At 37.7% G+C, this 17892-nt stretch overlaps 1 protein-coding gene across 2 annotated transcripts in view; it reads right to left on the reverse strand.

Moving 5' to 3' along the window:
* osbpl1a (oxysterol binding protein-like 1A) overlaps window positions 1-17892 on the reverse strand; it is a 33247-nt gene that overhangs the window by 673 nt on the left and 14682 nt on the right. The window contains exons 16-28 of one of the 2 annotated variants that reach the window (XM_085266327.1): window positions 13154-13316; window positions 10554-10740; window positions 6853-6928; window positions 5825-5959; window positions 5619-5716; window positions 4446-4628; window positions 4198-4305; window positions 3388-3477; window positions 1225-1351; window positions 918-1031; window positions 703-826; window positions 527-617; window positions 228-248 (exon numbers count right to left, since the gene is read on the reverse strand). In XM_085266327.1, coding sequence (XP_085122453.1) covers window positions 228-248; window positions 527-617; window positions 703-826; window positions 918-1031; window positions 1225-1351; window positions 3388-3477; window positions 4198-4305; window positions 4446-4628; window positions 5619-5716; window positions 5825-5959; window positions 6853-6928; window positions 10554-10740; window positions 13154-13316 — 1517 coding nt within the window. The remainder of the gene's footprint in view (window positions 1-227; window positions 249-526; window positions 618-702; window positions 827-917; window positions 1032-1224; window positions 1352-3387; window positions 3478-4197; window positions 4306-4445; window positions 4629-5618; window positions 5717-5824; window positions 5960-6852; window positions 6929-10553; window positions 10741-13153; window positions 13317-17892) is intronic. The other variant, XM_085266328.1, reaches the window with a different exon arrangement.

Genomic DNA, 17892 nt, shown 5'->3' on the forward strand with positions numbered 1-17892 from the left:
GAAAGAAATGTATGATTCGGAGGGAAGATGGGGTGATTGAGTAATTGCATTTGGTGCCATTAAGAGGAGCTGCCATGCTGGTGGAAGGAAAAGCGGATTTATTAAATTTGTCTCTATCATATCTGGATAGAAAATACACACAGTGGTAGATAATTTAGAGACTCAGATGTGTTAAGGTCACGTGATCACATCAAACATTTCGGATGCGAACAGCGAACAGCTCTAACCTCGGGCCAAGGGCAGGGCTTCTTAACGTCAAAGCGAGGATGCAGCAGAAAAAAAAGACAAGTGAAGATAAAATGGAGATACAACTTGAGCTTTTTCAGCACACAAAGTATGACACCATATAGATAAGAACTGTTAATTCATTCATACGCCATGAAAACTTCATATGAGGTAATAGAAAGGCAATGGTATTTTATCTGCACTAACAAAGGCTGATGGTTTAATATTGCCTGGAATTAGTCAGTCCTGCGTGGTTTCATGTTTACTGCGTCAAAGTATAAAGAAAGAAGAACAGTCTCACCTCGCCTTCCACTCTTCATCCGCTTTGGAGCGGTTTTTCCGAGCAGCTCGCTGTTTTTCCTCGAGTCGCTTCTTCTCCTCGCTGGCGAGATCTATCAAAATATTTGACATTTTTTGAGGAAGCAAATGAAAATTTACCCCCAGTTTCAGTTTAGGTTAAGTACCACCAATCATTACCGATGTCACCGTTCTCCATGGCTCGTATGTCCGGTCTGAGCCTGCAGTCAGTCTGAGGGATGACTCCCTCCATCTCCTTATGCAACTCATTCAGCTGCATCGCAAAGCATGTGAAGTTGTACATCTGCAATTAAAGATTGCGTTTGTACGTTAAAACATTGGATTTCTTCTAAGAGTACCCAATAAAGATCTAATGGTGCATTAATCAGCAGGACCTGGACAGAGTTAGCTGGTCTGGGTGCTATTTTCCACAGCAGCTGGCTGCCAGGAACCACCTCCACAGTGTCTGCAGGTGGTGAAGGAACCTCCTCCTGATCCTCAGCGCAACCCTGAACAGCACGACAAACACAAATAATGCTGAACAGACAGATGAGCTCCAGCCAACATGCATCATTACAGAACGTGTTAAATATGAACACTAATGATCTCGGTCGCTTGCCATTTTTACCACTGGATGATATTACTCATGCAAACATCACAACAGTAAAGTGAAGGGATTCCACAGTGTTCAGTAATTCATACCGCATTGCTGCCCTTCTTGTCCTCTGCCCCTTTTTTGTTGTTTTTCTTGTGTGCTTCAAAGGCAGATGGGTCAACAACATAGAGGCACTCTGTCCACTTCCCATAGAGAGCACACAGCTTCTTTTTGCTGTCAAACACACACAGACTTCAGAGGAGTTGTTGTAATTTCGTGAATACGTACTCTAACCTTAACCATAACCAGAGATGGGCAGTAACGCGTTACTTGTAACGCGTTACTTGTAACGCGTTACTGTAATCTGATTACTTTTTTCAAGTAACGAGTAAAGTAAGGGATTACTATTGCAAAAACGGTAATTAGATTACCGTTACTTTCCCGTAGGAACGCTGCGTTACTGCGTTACTAAAACCGTGATTTTTTTGCGAGAATGTCTCATGACAGTGACGTAAGCAAGTGCGACGTTGGTGACAGCAGCTGTGTGCAGATCAACAATGGATAATATATCGAGTGCGGGAGAGAGTATGAGCGTGCAGCGTTTAAAGTGTGGAAGTACTGACCTTACTTTGAGTTTGATTCCATAAAAAGTGACAAAAACATTAGCGTCCATCGTGCGTGGGAAGAAAACTTCTTTTTACAGCGAAAAAAACCCCTAAATTTCCGAGCAAGCACCGAGTAGCTACGACGTGATGGGAAACTCACAGAGACACTCGCGCGGATTCTTCAACTGACCGCAGCACACCTGCACCAGGGTAACCCTCCGCCTACCCTGCTCCTGCTTTACAGGTGAAAATAGAGCAAAAGGACCGCTGAGTCTTTGACTTTATTTATTTTCTGCTGTGTTTTACTTGCATCTGTTTGAAAGAGTGAGTGAAAACACAAAAAATATTTTATTTTATGTGCTGGAATGTGTAGAAAATAGGTTTAAATGTTAAACTAATTTATTCAAGTCAGAGAATGTTGCATATAATTAAATGTTTTGCTTGATGCATAAAGTTAAAAGATTAAAACTGATAAAACAAGTTAAAAAAAGAGACTTTTCCATTTGATTACATTTTGTATGATGGATTATGTAGAAAAAGTAGAATTGGGCTGAAAGATCTATCACTTTATCACCTCTTCAGGTTGTAAATCGTGTTTTTAAAAAGTAACTAAGTAACTAAGTAACTAAGTAATTAATTACTTTTGAAAATAAGTAATCAGTAAAGTAACGGGATTACTTTTTTGGGGGAGTAATCAGTAATTAGTTACTGATTACTTTTTTCAAGTAACTTGACCAACACTGACCATAACCACACAAACACACACGAATGTCCCGAGGCACAAACACTAGTAATGATTTCAGTTGTAATGATTTTTTTCCCCCATTCTGTTTTTAGTGTCAACATAACAAAAGCTCAAAAAACAGAGAGAAAAAACCCACACAACACTTTTGCGAGTGGGAGACTTCTGGAAATGTAATGTTTTGAATGAAACCAAAAATCTAGTTTTTGGCCTGGACATCACGTTGAGATAAAAAACAACAAGAAAAAACACAAGCTCTTCCCATCTTCTTGCTTGTTAGCATCTGTTATTGCTGCACATTATTTATCAGCATATAAATCTGGTCTGGCTCTTGTGATCATGCACACTAGTTATGTTTACGATGACTCACTGGATTTGCTTATCCTCCATCTTTAATCGAACTGCCCCCGTTTTTGTTTTTACCGTTTGCTGATTTTAACCGCCTCTCCCACACTCGAGTATTTTGACTTTTATTTTGTCAAAAAGGCAATTAACACTGCAATGAGTTATTAACCATATGAATTGTTAAGTGATTATTTGCACAATGATTCAATTTTAAAATAGGTTGATACTACATTTTGTAGATCCTAATTTACAAATGAAGCACCTTTAAAAAAACGCTGCTTATTCAGACATATCCACCCAAACATATGGGGAGGGGTGGATGAGGGAAAAATTGATAGTATAGGCAGATAAATAAGCTATCTGACACTCACTGTCATTCCATGTAATATGGAAGAAAACTAATGTTTCACAGTGTCCTATGGTATGTTTCAATGTGTGATGTAGATTCAGACTTAAAGGTTAAAGAGAAGGCATTTTCTCCCACTCTCACATCACTATTTTATTCAACATTCAAGACTGAAATCAGTCTTCTCTGCAAAGACGGCTCATTATTTACATCTCTGAACATCTTGCTCTACCTTTTATCCAGAATATATCCTTCAACTTTGTGTAGCTCTTTTCCAAAAAGGCCACATGGTTTGAAGTTCAAGTAGCACCTTTCACCAGTTCTAAGTGAAAAGAGAAACAGGATGAGTCACACAAGACTTCCTCATTTGCTCTGTCTGTTTTCTTCAAGAGCAACGCTTCCCCAAAATATTTTATCAGTTGTATCACACTTTTTCTTTAGCCGTAATTTGAAACACATGATACTTAGATATTAGGTCAGTGCTACGTGTTCCTTTTCATGGCTGCATGCATTGTGTTATAATGGAAGCATGAATAAAAGGAACACGTTATTAAGTAGCGTAGCTTAGCTGGCTAATGAAAGAAGTGTTTGATGTGAAACATCATGGCTTGAGGCCACTTTATTTTCTTTACTTGCCTTTATCTAAGAAAGAAAAACCTCTGTTATAAATTCCCATGAAAGTTAATGACAGCATTTTAAATCTTGTAACACAAACGTCAGACTGCTCTTAACAATACAACATAAAACACAGTTCTTTTGTTTGGTTGGCTAAGCATTGTTTCAATTTAACTTTACTGCATGTACCAGTGATAACAATGGTTTCATTTTGTTTTTCATGAAATAATGTAATAAAGACCAAAGGCTGCTTCCTATTTGATTATCGCACATTAAAACATGTTTAAAATGCAAATGCAGACAGTATAACACTGTGAATCACATTTCCCTTTATTTCTTTGCCTTATTTTAATTAAGACATTTTAATGCTTCAATAATTCTCAACAAGTACTTTATGTACAAGCATTTTACATGCTGATCCTCTTACCTGTGGTTGACCACCTCCACATTTCCATACTGTTCAATCCACAGCTGACCAACAATGATATTGTGAACACAACATGTGGGATTTGTCCATGTGTAGGCTTCATTGTGCCTGGAGGGAAAAAAACCAAAACAGTTTGGCACAATGTGCACTTTCAAAATGGTAATAGAAAAGGCGATAGGCGAATTGGTAAAAGGATAAATATTGATACAGGTAATATTTCCTTTTTAAAAACAGCTAGCAGCTCTTACTTGGGCAGCTCCAGTGTGATTGTGCCTTTCGGCTCAGCTTCCACACTCTTGCCCCAGAACTTGAGTTTGGGATAAATAGAGCCATGAAAAACAAAGTCCTGCTTCAAGCCCTCAGCATGGAAGGCGCTGACCGGAGGGTGATGGCTCACCTGCTCTGAGATGAGCCTGAAGCCCAGATCCTCCCTGAAATAACCAGGGACACAGCTATGATGAATGGAGGCATTTGAAGACAGCTGTGTATGTTTGGTAAGCTGCACAGCAGAATTTAAGAACTTGTTGCTAGATAAAATACACTCAGTGGCCACTTTATTAGGCACACCTGCTCAACCACTTGTTAGCACAAATATGTAATCAGTCAATCACACTGAAGCAACTGTGTGCATTTAGGCGCACGTGACCTACTGAACTTCAACATGGCATGATCGTGGGTGCCAGATGGGACTGTCTGACTGTGTCGCAGAAACTGCTCATCTACTGGGATTTTTTTGGCCCAAAACAGAGAAAACATCCAGTTAGCGTTAGCTCTCTGAATGCACAACATGTCGAACATTGAAGCAAATGGGTTACAACAGCAAAAGACCACACCAGGTACCACTCCTGCCAACTAAGTTTAAAATTCCCACAGCCAAAATTGGACAATACATGAATGGAAAAATATTGTTTGGTCTGATGAGTTTCCATCTCTGCTGTGACATTTGGATAGTAGGGTCAGAATTTCGTGTAAACAACACAAAAGAATGGATTCATCCTGCATTGTATCAACAATTCAGGCTGCTAGTGCTGGTGTAATGGTGTGGCAGATATTTTTTTGGCACACTTTGAACAATGTTTAAACTCCACAGCCTACCTGAGTATTGTTGCTTACTAATTCTAGCTCTTTATGACCACAGTATACTCTCCTGGAAGCAGAAAATGGGTAACGACCCTATCACAAAGCTCAAATTATCGCAAGCTGTCTTTTTGAACATAAATAATCTGAAGTTAAAGTGGGATCTGATCTGCTATTCGCAATATGCACCTAATATAGTATCCAGTGAGTGTATTTTGTTAATTATCATCATAATTAATATCCTACACTAAAGACTGGGTACTTCAAAATGTTTAATTGCAAAGATATTGCTCAGAATTTTTCATACAGTCAGGTTTGGACATGATCTGGACCAGCTCACTTACCTGACTAGTTCATAGGTTTCTCCCAGTAGAGGGTTGAATGGTTTACCTGTTCGCTCCCACTGGGAGGCCACAGCGGACACTGCAAACGCAGCCACACACTGCCACAGTAGATAAAAAACACACACCAAATCAGAGAAACTAAACTAGAAGCAAAAAATTGTTAAGCTGTGCCTGTGGGCAGTTTAAGTAGAAAACCTATGAACTACCTTCATTCTCTCAATAGAATCTGAAGATGCGTTGGCCTGGTGAATGAGGTACGTGTGCTCCATGTACTCTGTGAGACGCTGCAGGAAGCTAAGCGGCTCGTTGAAAATCACTGGCATTGTAATCTTGGAGAGCTCCTGAAAGGGACATCAAGGAGAATTGAAGGACAAGGTTTCATTACAAAGAGGAAATAAGGTCTTTTGACATGGCAGTGCTCCGAGCTGCTGAGTGTTAAAAAGGATCAGTGTTTGGTCGTTTGGTACATACAAGCATTTACGTTGCTCTGGACCAAAGTATCTACCGCATTAAGGTGAGTATTTATTGCTGTATTTGCTGGTAATAAAAGAAAAAGCTTCAGAAAATTCTTCAAATAGAAGAGTGACCTTGTGAGATGAAAGTCATCATGATTCATGAATACCCTGACACTTAACCTGAGACTTTCAGAATATGTGATTTTTTTTGCTTGATCTCCCAAGTTCTGCTAGGAGTAGGTTAGTTACACAGATGTCATATTTTTTTTTTATAAAAAAGGGTTTGGAATTATGTTTTTGGCTACTTGATAAATATAGAGTCATTCTCCATTAGCTCTTCTGGCCTCTATTTGGAATTTAAGTAGCTAAACGCTCAACTATTGTCACCACCAGTTGTCTAGCTTTCTTCTTCTTCTCTTTAGTGCTGAGAAAATAGTGTACATTGTGTTTTTTTCCACAGCTGCTTTCTGCGGTGCTTGGAAACTAAACCTAAGGGTTGGTTCAGAGCTGCAGATTTATAATACAGTCAATTTAAGTTTAGTGTGCACTAATGCAGCTTAGGCTAAAAAAATGTATTTGTTTTTGCTAGTATCAGGACATAAATCAACTTACTGGCAAACTATCGGAAAAAGAGTCACCACAAGTGTAACTAAGTGTTGTCTGCACCTGCACAAGGCTATTTTGCATGACAAGACCATAAATACCAAAGCAGTGGGTGGAATGATCCTCGTCATCATAATGGATGGGCAATAAAAAAAACTCTAGAAAACCATTCTCACCATTCCAATGCAGTTCCTCAGAATACTCCAAATGCTGAAGTCATTTCTCGAAAACATTGGCGCCGGTAAGCTTGTCCTAAAATGACAAAATTACAGTACTTCTAAAAAGTGTATGTGATGCTTTCATTTTGTTCTAATGCACTAAAAATATTCCACTGGAGTAAATGTGCCAGACATACAATACCTGCTGCAAGCATCACATCAAGTGAATATAGTCAACAATAGCCTAATGTATTATGTGACACACTGGAACAAAGCCCAGACAGACAATACCAGCAGCAAAGGTGGTTAGCAGGAATCATCCACCAGCAGCACTTATGTCCTGTCTGTCTCAAACTGTCTAATAAGGTGTGCAGGCTGGAGATTAGTTTAAAGTACAAAAATAAAATGTAAAAACTGAGGCATTAGCGTAATGATGACATTTAAAAAATCACCCAAATAATGTGAACCGCACTCCCCAGCTGCCCGAGGGATCAGCCAACAAGGGATCATACTGCAAACTGATTATTGCATTACACTGTGACCTTATCAATATTTAACGGCTCCAACAGAGAGCGGAGTCCTTTCTATACTACAACTCCTTCTTGTGCCTTTACCAGGCTGCCCATGACTCTAAATTATTCACACGGTGAAGTGGAAACACCTCAAGAAGTTAAAAAGATCACTGAAAAAAAAAAAAAAAAGGACTGTTCGAGTGGGTTATTAAATATCTAACACTGCATAGGTCTAACAACAATATAGATTTGATGAAAATAGGCTTATGGAAAAAAGATTATAGATTATAGTGGTAGTAGTAAAGATTAAATGAGAGTGATACATTTAAGAAAAAACCCCTCAAATTTCTCAGAGAAAAACTTTTATACTTTTGTGAAGACACTTTTTAAATTGATTTATTTTTGCTTTTTATCAGAAAACCACATTGTTTTGCTTAGCAACGTTGGATTAACGTGATCACACCCCTTACGCCATTAACAATGTCACATAAACTCAAATGGGAGGAAGTGCAACCATATCAATAATGTTACCAAGAACATCTTTGCTTCTTTACTACTTGCTTTGTAGTTCCTAATGAACAAAAAATATCATCCCGGCCAAATTTTCGTTGCTTTTCAGTTACATCAACTAAATAAGCTTTTAATCCAACCAAGTGGTGACATCGGTGGTACGATGAGGTTGATCCATCCTTGTAATGTGAAGCAGTGACTAAAATACATTCACCGTGTTCTTGAAAATATTTGAATTTAAATTTTTAAAATAAATTTACAATGTTTAAATAAAAGAAATTTAATTCATTTGACAGGAGTGATACATGTAAACACTGTTACATTTAAATGAAAGTGCAACTGACTGTTATACCTTAGGCTTTTAAAGATACAGCACTCTAATATAAACATAAAGACCATCTATAAACTGAGACAGACAAACATCCACGCAAACAGTAATTATAACAAAAATGATAAAGACTGGACATAAAGACTGAAAACAAAAACAAATAAACAAACAAACAAACAACCCCCCCAAGACATTGCATGCATTAAAAACTGATTTAAGTGATGAAATATTTGCTTTAGTTTAAACCATAGTGTTGTACAAATATAGAACTTTAAAGTCAGTGAATGTCGTTATATGTGATGGCAGCAATAGTTTAGATTTTGCTTATTTACACTAGCTTGTCTACATGTGAGAGACAGACACGCTCTCTAGTTTAAAGATTAGGCTTAAAGCTTTCTTTGTTAATAAAGCACATAGATACGGCTGGATCAGATGACCCTGAACCCTCTCTTAGTTATGCTACAGTAGGCTTAGACTGCAGAGTCTTCATGTGATGTATTGTTTCTTCTTTACTGCTTTCTTTTCACTCTGAGTGTTTATACACCTGTACTCCATTTAATCATTAGTAATCATTAAATTCTGGCCCTCTCTCCCATAGTGTTGTTTCTCTTCCCTTACCTCTAACTGGTCCCAGGTGGCTGCCCCTCCCTCTTTCTGCTGGAGATTTTTTCCTGTTTAAAGGGAGATTTTCCTTCCTACTTTCGCCAAGTACATGCTTATTGTGGGTCATGTGAGTGTTAGGGTTTGTTTCTAATATTGGAGGGTCTTTACATTATAATGTAAACTGTTTTGAGGTGAACATGGTTCTGAACTGGTACTAGTAAATAAAATAAAACTGATTTTAATTGTAGTGGCCCATTTTTAAAGTTTTATTTTATGTGGGTAAGGCCCTTCACAGATTTAAAAAAAGATTTTATGAACAAGAAATGTATCAAATTCTCAGAGCTGAATAAATTATTTATCTTTTGAAATGCATAATGGTTTATTTTTTTTTATTAATGGTTATATTTAGTCTTATTTTGGTTACCTCCACTCAAACATACAAAATGAAAAATATTTCCCAAAGTCTGACTGGGATTCTAATTTGGAATCCTAGACAACACCATGCTATACAAAATTATTATACATACATAAATTACTTTATGTATTCACTTATCTATTGTCTTATTTAGTCCCTTCTCATCAGTACTGACTGATTTTCAATAAGATACAAGTAAATATTTTACTTTAAATTATATTTAATATTTTGCAAACTAAAAACAGATCACTGAAAAACTCTTCAGCCTTCTGTGATGATACATAAATGTTTGCATCATCAGCATAGAAATGACACTTTATACAGTAGGCATCTGATAATAATAATATAATAATATATGCATAATATATCTGCAAGAGATTGTTGGTCTTAGAACAGAACCATGCAGGCATTCCACAAAGTTCCACTTCATAAGAACGGGCACTGGAAAAGGTTTTATTCTGGAGTGGAACATCCGTTTGACAGTAGAGCGGACATTCCAGAATGCTCATGATGTGCAATTTCAACTTCCTAGCTTAAAGCTTACTGGGAAGAAATAATCTCTTTAAGATTATGTTAAAGAGACTCAGAATTCATAGTATGAGGATCTTCAAGTAAGAAAAATACCAGTCCTACTACTTTATCCTTACTTTCTGTTCAATTACAGGTTGGCACTTGAATTTCTTGGTCAAAACACAGATTTTTTTAAACCAGCTGTTAAATCAATTTTCATAAACCTTCACAATCTCAAGAAGAATTAGGTTCTCTTAACTTAAAAATAAGTGTTGCTTTAAAATAAAATAAAAAATTCTCCAATTCCTGACAGACTGAACATATGTTAGTGGTTTCCCTCGGGTATGTTTTTATTAGATTAGCATCAGCTCTTTAGTCTTTAAATTACACAGTTGACTAAATATTCCCTGAACTGGACAAGTGTTTAAGAAAGTGGAAGGACAGCTTAATAAAATACTTTCATGTGTTAGCTAATGGAGTCTCTGATAACTCTATAAATTTGCAGTCAGTTCTTCTACTAAATGGTCAAATTAGGCATTAAGTGCATTTGTAATCTATTGTACAATCAGAACCTCAGAATCAATTTTCTGAGAATATGACCCATTGCCTAGGCCACCCTAAATTTTTTTTCTTTTTTTTTTTAACCTAATATGCTGTTACACATATCTGACACTAATAACAAATTTGAATTAAAGAATTAAAAATTCAACAATATTAGGCTGCTATGTTGTATGAAAGGGCAGTGACTTTGATGGGCTTGTTCATCTTTGGATGTGAGATTAAAAGAACCAGAGGTCAACAGTCCATTTAAGAAACTGTGATGGCGTATTGCAGAGCTGACCTATGCTTTGTTATCCCATTGGGTTGAGTCTCAGCCTTGTCACCATGGTGATCCTGCTCCAGCGTGCTGGCGGGGCTGCTGCAAGTGCTGCTTAACATGACAGAGCCTTCGTCCTCGTCGTCGTCTTCCTCACAGGATTGGCTGGCTACCGTCTCAAAGCCGCTCAGGGAAAGCTCAGATTCTGAGTCTGGTGGAGACAAACACATGTAGAGGAGTCACTGCAGGATTACTGTTCAACTGAATATCCTCTGAGTATCTAGAAAAAAGTATTGCTATTAGATAGTTTGTCAATTAGAAGGCACAGAAAATTGTGTATTATCTCAAAATTAAGAAATACTTTTTGTTTATCAAATGTTAAAAGGACAGTATAGTTTCCTTCCCATTACTGTAAGCTGACCGATCGATGTAAAACACCCACCATTCAAAAAAAACCCATTTATGGGCATTATGAATGTGCCTGTACATTTGAGAACAGTGTTGCCGTGAGTTTGATTACAAAACACCAAAGACAAATTTAATTGATACGGATATATTGTTGTAAAATTTATATTGTTTTCCAAAACTAAATTTATAAGCTCAGCGTCCAAAATTTTGAAAAAAAAAAAGATGTACTACGAGTTGGAAGTATTCATTTTTGCAACAGATACACAGCACAAAAAATATGAATGACTTTTGGTTGAATGCATCAAATAGAAATTTAAAAAGCTGATCAAGGACCAAATCTGATTTCACAAAACAGCTTTGTGTGATTGAGAAGTCATTCGCTTCCTTGTGTTACACTTGACTCAGTAATTGAAGTAATGAAAACGTGAGCATCAAGTGAAATATATAAGAATGCTAAAAAAAGTGACTTTCACAACCTACGAAAAGGAAAGCTATCAACTTACGAAAGAACAGATAAATAAAAGTCTAACAAGCGCTCTCTTATAATTTAGATGCAGTTTGGAAAATTAGAATTGCAAAACGCATCATTAGCAGCTTAAATTTGCTGTGAATGATCTAAAGCACTGACAGCTGACATAACTTCATCACATGGGGGCTGCAGATTTGTCAGCTGCATATCTATGATATGCATCTCCCTATCCATCACATCCCAAAAGTGCTCTATTGGATTGAGATCTAGTGGCTATGAAGGCCATTTGGGCTCATTAACGTCATTGTCATGTTCAAGAGATCATGTGAATGGTTTCTGACATGTTGCATCAGCCTGCTAGAAGCAGAAAGGGTGGACATGGTCAGTAACAATGCTCGGCATAAGCTATAGTATTTAAGCGATGTTCAAATGGTGCTAAGGAGCCAAAAGTGTGCCAAGCCCAAACTGCCATAACCCATCTTCTACAAGGTTCACAGTATTTTGCATTTAGAGACATTCTTCTGCGTATCTTGGTTGTAACAATTCATTCTTTGAGTTACTGTCGCCCCTAGTACCAACAAGGCATTTTCGCTACCACATTTTCTCTTTTTCTGACCACTCTTTCTAAATCCTAGATATGGTTGTGTAGTAAAATTCCAGTATAACAGCCATTTCTGAAATACTCAGATCAACACATTCAAAGTCACTTAAATCATCTTTCTTCCCCGTTCTCATGCTCAGTTAGAACTTCAGCAGGTCATCTCAACCATGTCTACACACCTAAATGCATTGAATTGCTGCCATGTGATTGACTGATTAGATATTTATTTAGGCAGCGACTTGTTTACTCGTAGCTGCCCGGTAAAGTGTGCGATACAAAGAAGTTAGTTACTTCCTGATGAAGTATATAAAATCAAATCAGATCTGTGACTCGGATATTTGTTTCCCAGTTTTGCATTCAAAATAAAAAGACGAAAAGGAAAAACACTGCATTATTTGATTTTTCTCTGTGCCGCATTTATCATTTTCTGATTTTTTTATTCTCAGTTGAAAAGAACAAATTATACACTGATTACTCAACAACCACTGTTAAGGGAGTAACCAAAAAACAAAGTGTAATTCTGTCACTTTTGTGTTATTAGTATACAAAACATACAATTATTCATTTTTTTCTTGTTTGGATGCTTTCTTTTTTTTTAAACTAATTTTATGCTAACACTTTGATTGTGCTACAAAAAAAGACAAAAAAAAAACAACCCTAAACCATTATTCACAAAAAACATTCAGTCATGCTCCACAACAATCAGTGCAAATGTCCCATGCAGCTCTGTTATTATTTCATTTTCTTCAGCCATGACTCCCTTTTATCTATGAAAGCTGGTTAGATAACTCATCAGGAAAATCAAACAAATGAAATTTTAAAAAAGTTTGAATAAATTCAAAACAAGCGAAAACACCACCAAGTCCGAAATTTTCTCTTTTGTAGATTTTTTTTTTTTTTTTTTTTTTTAAATCTTAGCAAGCATTACTGGTATATATTTTTTATGTTTGTAGAACATGCAGGACTTTTTCACAGCATATTCATTTTCAACAGAACCACTTGGGGCTCGAGGAGCGGCAAACATACCGAAAGCATTCACTGACAGGAAAAAGTACTCCAGTGTCCTATAGGTGGATGAAAGAGCATTGAGCGTGAGTAGGAGCTTGCCACAAAGTCTCCTGCGTGTTTAATAACCTGTCAACTCACCAGAAACGGCGTCGTGGAACTCATCCTCGCTGAGGGCACTCCGTGGTGAAGATCCCTTGACGACGGATTGCTCAAGTTCGTGGTGCTCTGTGGCGAGAGTCTGCAGTGCCTCAGAGAGGATCTTATTCTTCTCCACCTCCTGCTCCAATTTCAGACTGCGCACCTGAGCTCACCACACACAAACACACACAGACAAAAGGAAACACGCTAATCACTCTCAGAAACAGAAACCATCATGAATTCTATCCTCTGCACTCGATAACCACGAGCAAAAGATGGCCAAGCGTTCTCCAGGCTACCAAAATTTTATTCAAAGTCTCATTAAAAACAGAGGACAAATGTGCATGACTATGAGACAGGCTTTGATGGCAGCAGGTCTGCAAGTAAACACCATGTTGACTGACTGATCCCCCCTCTGTTCTGTCCTCTCATTATCAGACCCATGGCGAGAGAGACAGATGGAGCTGAGAGGGTTGAGCCATGTTTATCTGTAATGGAGGCCAGCAGCCTTGATGCTGCCGTCTCAAATAGCCTGCCGGAGAACACGAGTCCCGTAGAAGAGAGGGAATCAAATGACGGATAATGGACTCCGATATAAACCATTAGCTAAACCTTCCTTTTACACAAAACATTAGTGCTGATAATATGAAGGTGTGCTCACTTTTACTTCACTATTTCCACGGAAAGGCTGACATTGTGCAAATGCAAAATTAAAGTCCACTGACGAGGCAGGGGTTTACTTTGGATTGTCAAAGTAACAGAAGAGGGAGAAATGATTATAAATGATCATCCACAAGACAAGAGAAAGCTAAATGAAGTGGGGTGGAAGTGCTGTATGATGACAGAGTGCAGATCACTTGACATCTCTGCACAATTATGAACTTAGAGAGGAAATTCCTCCTGCTGACCCCTCCACAGGTGGTGTTTAAATACAAAGCAGGGCTGCAGGGCCTGGAAGTGAGTCAGTATATTTCCTTTGCAGGGGGAGTAAGCATAGGCCCAACTTCTTCATTTAGCCGGCGAACCATCATTTACAGACGGAGCTATACTGTATAGTTTGAATTATCCCTATTGAGACTAGGCCTATTCATGGTGAGTTCTGAGATTCTGTGAGTCTTTTATCATGTGCTCTGCCTCTGCAGATTGCAGTTCAAAAGGCTGTGCAGCTGAGCGATCGAGGCCCGGCCCACATGTAAAGACTGAATGCACTGGACTGGCTGTTAAACTCAGAACATTCAAACTGTTCCTGGCAGCCCCAGCTTCATCAGCTGCTGTCTTCTTCTTAAAGATCCCCACAGAAATGATTGAAGTTGTGTTACTGAGCATTTGTGAAGAGACGGAGTCTATATAAAAAAGGGGGGAAAAAAGGACATACACATTGTGACTGAAGAGAGGGTTTTTTTCTCCATCATCTAATGATTATATTCAGGGTTTGGTTTTGTCTGGTCTTTTCATGTGCTGCAGAAAATGAGCAGCAGTGGGAATGTCATGCATAAAAGGGTTGAATCTATGCATTGATGTGAAGGTAAACATGCCTTGATTTACATAGCCAGCATCTCAAGTGTACATTTATCACAGCAGTGCATCAAAAGCAGCAGCACTACGAGACATCATTTTTCACAATCAAAAGAGGGACAAATTCTTATTCTGGTGGAACATTCAAACACAAATCTGATTCAGAAAGTGCTGCAAATTAAAACCGCGACAGGATGCAACTTAACACTCTCACTTTTACAGATTCAGTGCTTTACTGCACAAAAAAAAGAAAAAAGATGGCACTTTCACATTACGATAGTAATCAGAAATGCAGTCGTTGACATGTTGTAAATTATATGCATCATCAATGAATAGTGGTTTTTCTTCTGCATCAAAAACCAGATTAAATCGGAATTATCTATAAACACATCGGCCTCGTCTCTGCTGTATCCACATATATCTGTGTTTACATCATTCATTGTTTCGCTGCCAGTTCTAAAATCACAGCCAAAACCCTCTTGCTTCCACTGAAGAACTTGCACACATACCCACACAGATTACAGAGTTCGACTGTTAAATAAACACTGAGAATTATTAGTATTTGCATTAAAGATATGTACTGCAAATGACTGTGCCGCACTGTTTATATTGTATTAACTGGCTGCTGATTTATGTAATAAAAGTTTGAGGCATGCACACAGCATGGATATAGGGATGGCAATATGAGGCTGGCAATCCATTTCTTTTACCCAGAATATTATAGCAGTGTCATTGCAATCCATTCATGACTTCTACTTACTTTGGTGACTCCTTTGACTTTTGTCCTTCTCACAATGCCATTATCAGCCCGTTAAATATTTGGTTTAAGACCAAATATGTTTAAAACCATTTCTTCTAGTTTAATCGTGCATAGAAAATGAGACATTCTAGTCCTGTTTTTTTAACCACACACAATTTTACATTTGATTGACAATATCAGTTTCACTGAACCAAAATATTCTGTGGCAGTATATCCCCTTACTGAGAAATTATCAGTCTACTGCTTTGGCTTATGTTTGACCCTGAATACAACCGGGCTTTACGCCAGTGTAATAACTTGGCTGAACACCCTGCTCGTCTTTGCGCTCCTAATCCAATTTTACAACCTGATGCCTTCAGTTTAGTTTCAACTGAATTACTCTATGCAAGTCTGCAATTCATTCATAACTTTTCACAACTCAAAAAAAAAAAAAAAAAATCCACATCAGCTGGCGAAGCCTCGTGCACTAAAGAGCAGATTATGAATTGTGTTACATGTTTTACAAACTTATTTTAATCTGAGAAAGATGAGAAGTTGCATAAATGTAACAAAATGGAATTCAATTACTTTCAAATATATAAAGAATGTATTTAAATGGATATAGTGCAAAAAAAAAAAAAAAACCCCACCACATCTGCAAGACTAGCATCTGAGGCTAAGAGTGCTATATATATACTCTACACATGGATATATATTTATTTGTTCTATAAATTATCTTAAAAAGCTACTAGGTTTTCCTTGTAATTGTGTTCAGGTAGAGCACAATAAAAGTGATCATCAGCTCACACGCTTCAGTACTTCAAATTATCTTATTACATCTTAGTAGAGGGTGACATTTCGAGCACACTCACTCTTCAGATAATGAAACACAAGGCGGTCTCTATCTTAAATCACCTGTGATTGGCGACATAACCACACCCCATAATACCCAATCAGAACCACATGTTACTTAGGTCAAACAATTTATAAATAAATTCAGAATCCACTTCAAGATTTTGACTTTGACATTCAGGGCTCTGCATGGACAAGCACCAACCTATATCAGAGATATTTTACATTCTTACATCCCCAGCAGGTCCCTGAGGTCATGTGACCAGGGCTTGCTGGTCGTCCAACATATGAGACTGAAAACAAAAGGCAATAGAGCGTTTGTAACTGTGGCCCCCAGACTCTGGAACTCCCTTCCTTTGAGCCTGAGATCTGTGGACTCAGTGGTTTCACTTAAAAAAAAAAAAACAGCTAAAAACTCATCTTTTAAAACTTGCTTTTGGTTGATTTCTGTTTTTATGTTTTATCTTGAAAGGTGCTATACAAATAAAATTTTACTTACGTACATATATAATACATATTTTAAAGTAATATATTTTGGCTCTGCAATAACTTTGAAAGGTTAGTGCCTAGAAAGACAAAAATAGAAACTCATAAAAAAAAATCTAAATACCAAGTAACAAACACAAAAAAAAAACAAACACCCATAATGTCTAAAGCAGAGGTTCCCAAAGTGTGGGGCCCGCGGTATGAAAAACAAAACAAAAAGCAAAAACAAAGAACGAACCCTTGGACACTGCTAGCATCATTCTCCGTTTTCGGTGATTCGAAACGCCGTTTACGTGTGGACGAAAGGTCCAAACGCATAGAAACAGCTGCGTTTTCAAAAATACCCGTGTAGGTGTGGACGCAGCGTAAAAGAGTTAGTAGTGTATTTTATTGCTGCCTGTAATTTATTGCAGTTTACTTGTATTTGCTTAATTGTTTACTAAATGTTTGAGGTTTGAAATAAACTGCAATGGAGTTTGAAAACAAAATGTGTGTGTGTGTGTGTGTGTGTGTGTGTGTGGGGGGGGGGGGGGGGGGGGGTGTAACAGTTTTCTTGTAAAACAAAGGGGGGCCCAGCAAAAAAGTTTGGAACCACTGCTTTAATGGAAAAAGTTTTTTTCTTGTTGTTTTTTTCTGATCTCGTTTGAAGAGGATCAAATATTCATTAATTTATTGATGTGTAAACAAACCGTCCCCACCTGACAGTGTTTTTGTAATTGTTCTGAGCCCAACAGCAACAAAATTCAAATGTGCTGCCTGAGAGCCTGACGATCACAGCCGTTTCGAATCTGCTTTCAGCCTTGTCCCCGGCGTACAGAGATTTTCAATTTTTCTCTGAATCTTTAAAAATATTATGAAGCACAGAGGCTGAAATCCCCCAATCTTTGTAGGGTCGATACTAATATAAAAAAACAAGTTTTACATCATCAGGAAGGCAAAATTTGTTTCAAACACTCTGTTCCTTTTTTTCTTTGCTCTACATAATTTAAAGAAAGTGTATATCGCCAATATTGCCAATTCAACAGCATAACCCCTAATTTGGAGCAGAGGACATCCACCCAACTGCTGTTCAAATCTTTTGTTTGTGAGGAACAGCTAATGAGAAGAAAGCTGGCATAACAAAAATGTGTTTATGAAGATAGAACAG

Source organism: Mchenga conophoros, linkage group LG23, assembly GCF_057382185.1.
Source record: "Mchenga conophoros isolate Kocher_MC1m ecotype Shallow Benthic linkage group LG23, M_conophoros_male_GT1.1, whole genome shotgun sequence".
In the NCBI taxonomy this organism is placed as follows: Eukaryota; Metazoa; Chordata; class Actinopteri; order Cichliformes; family Cichlidae; genus Mchenga; species Mchenga conophoros.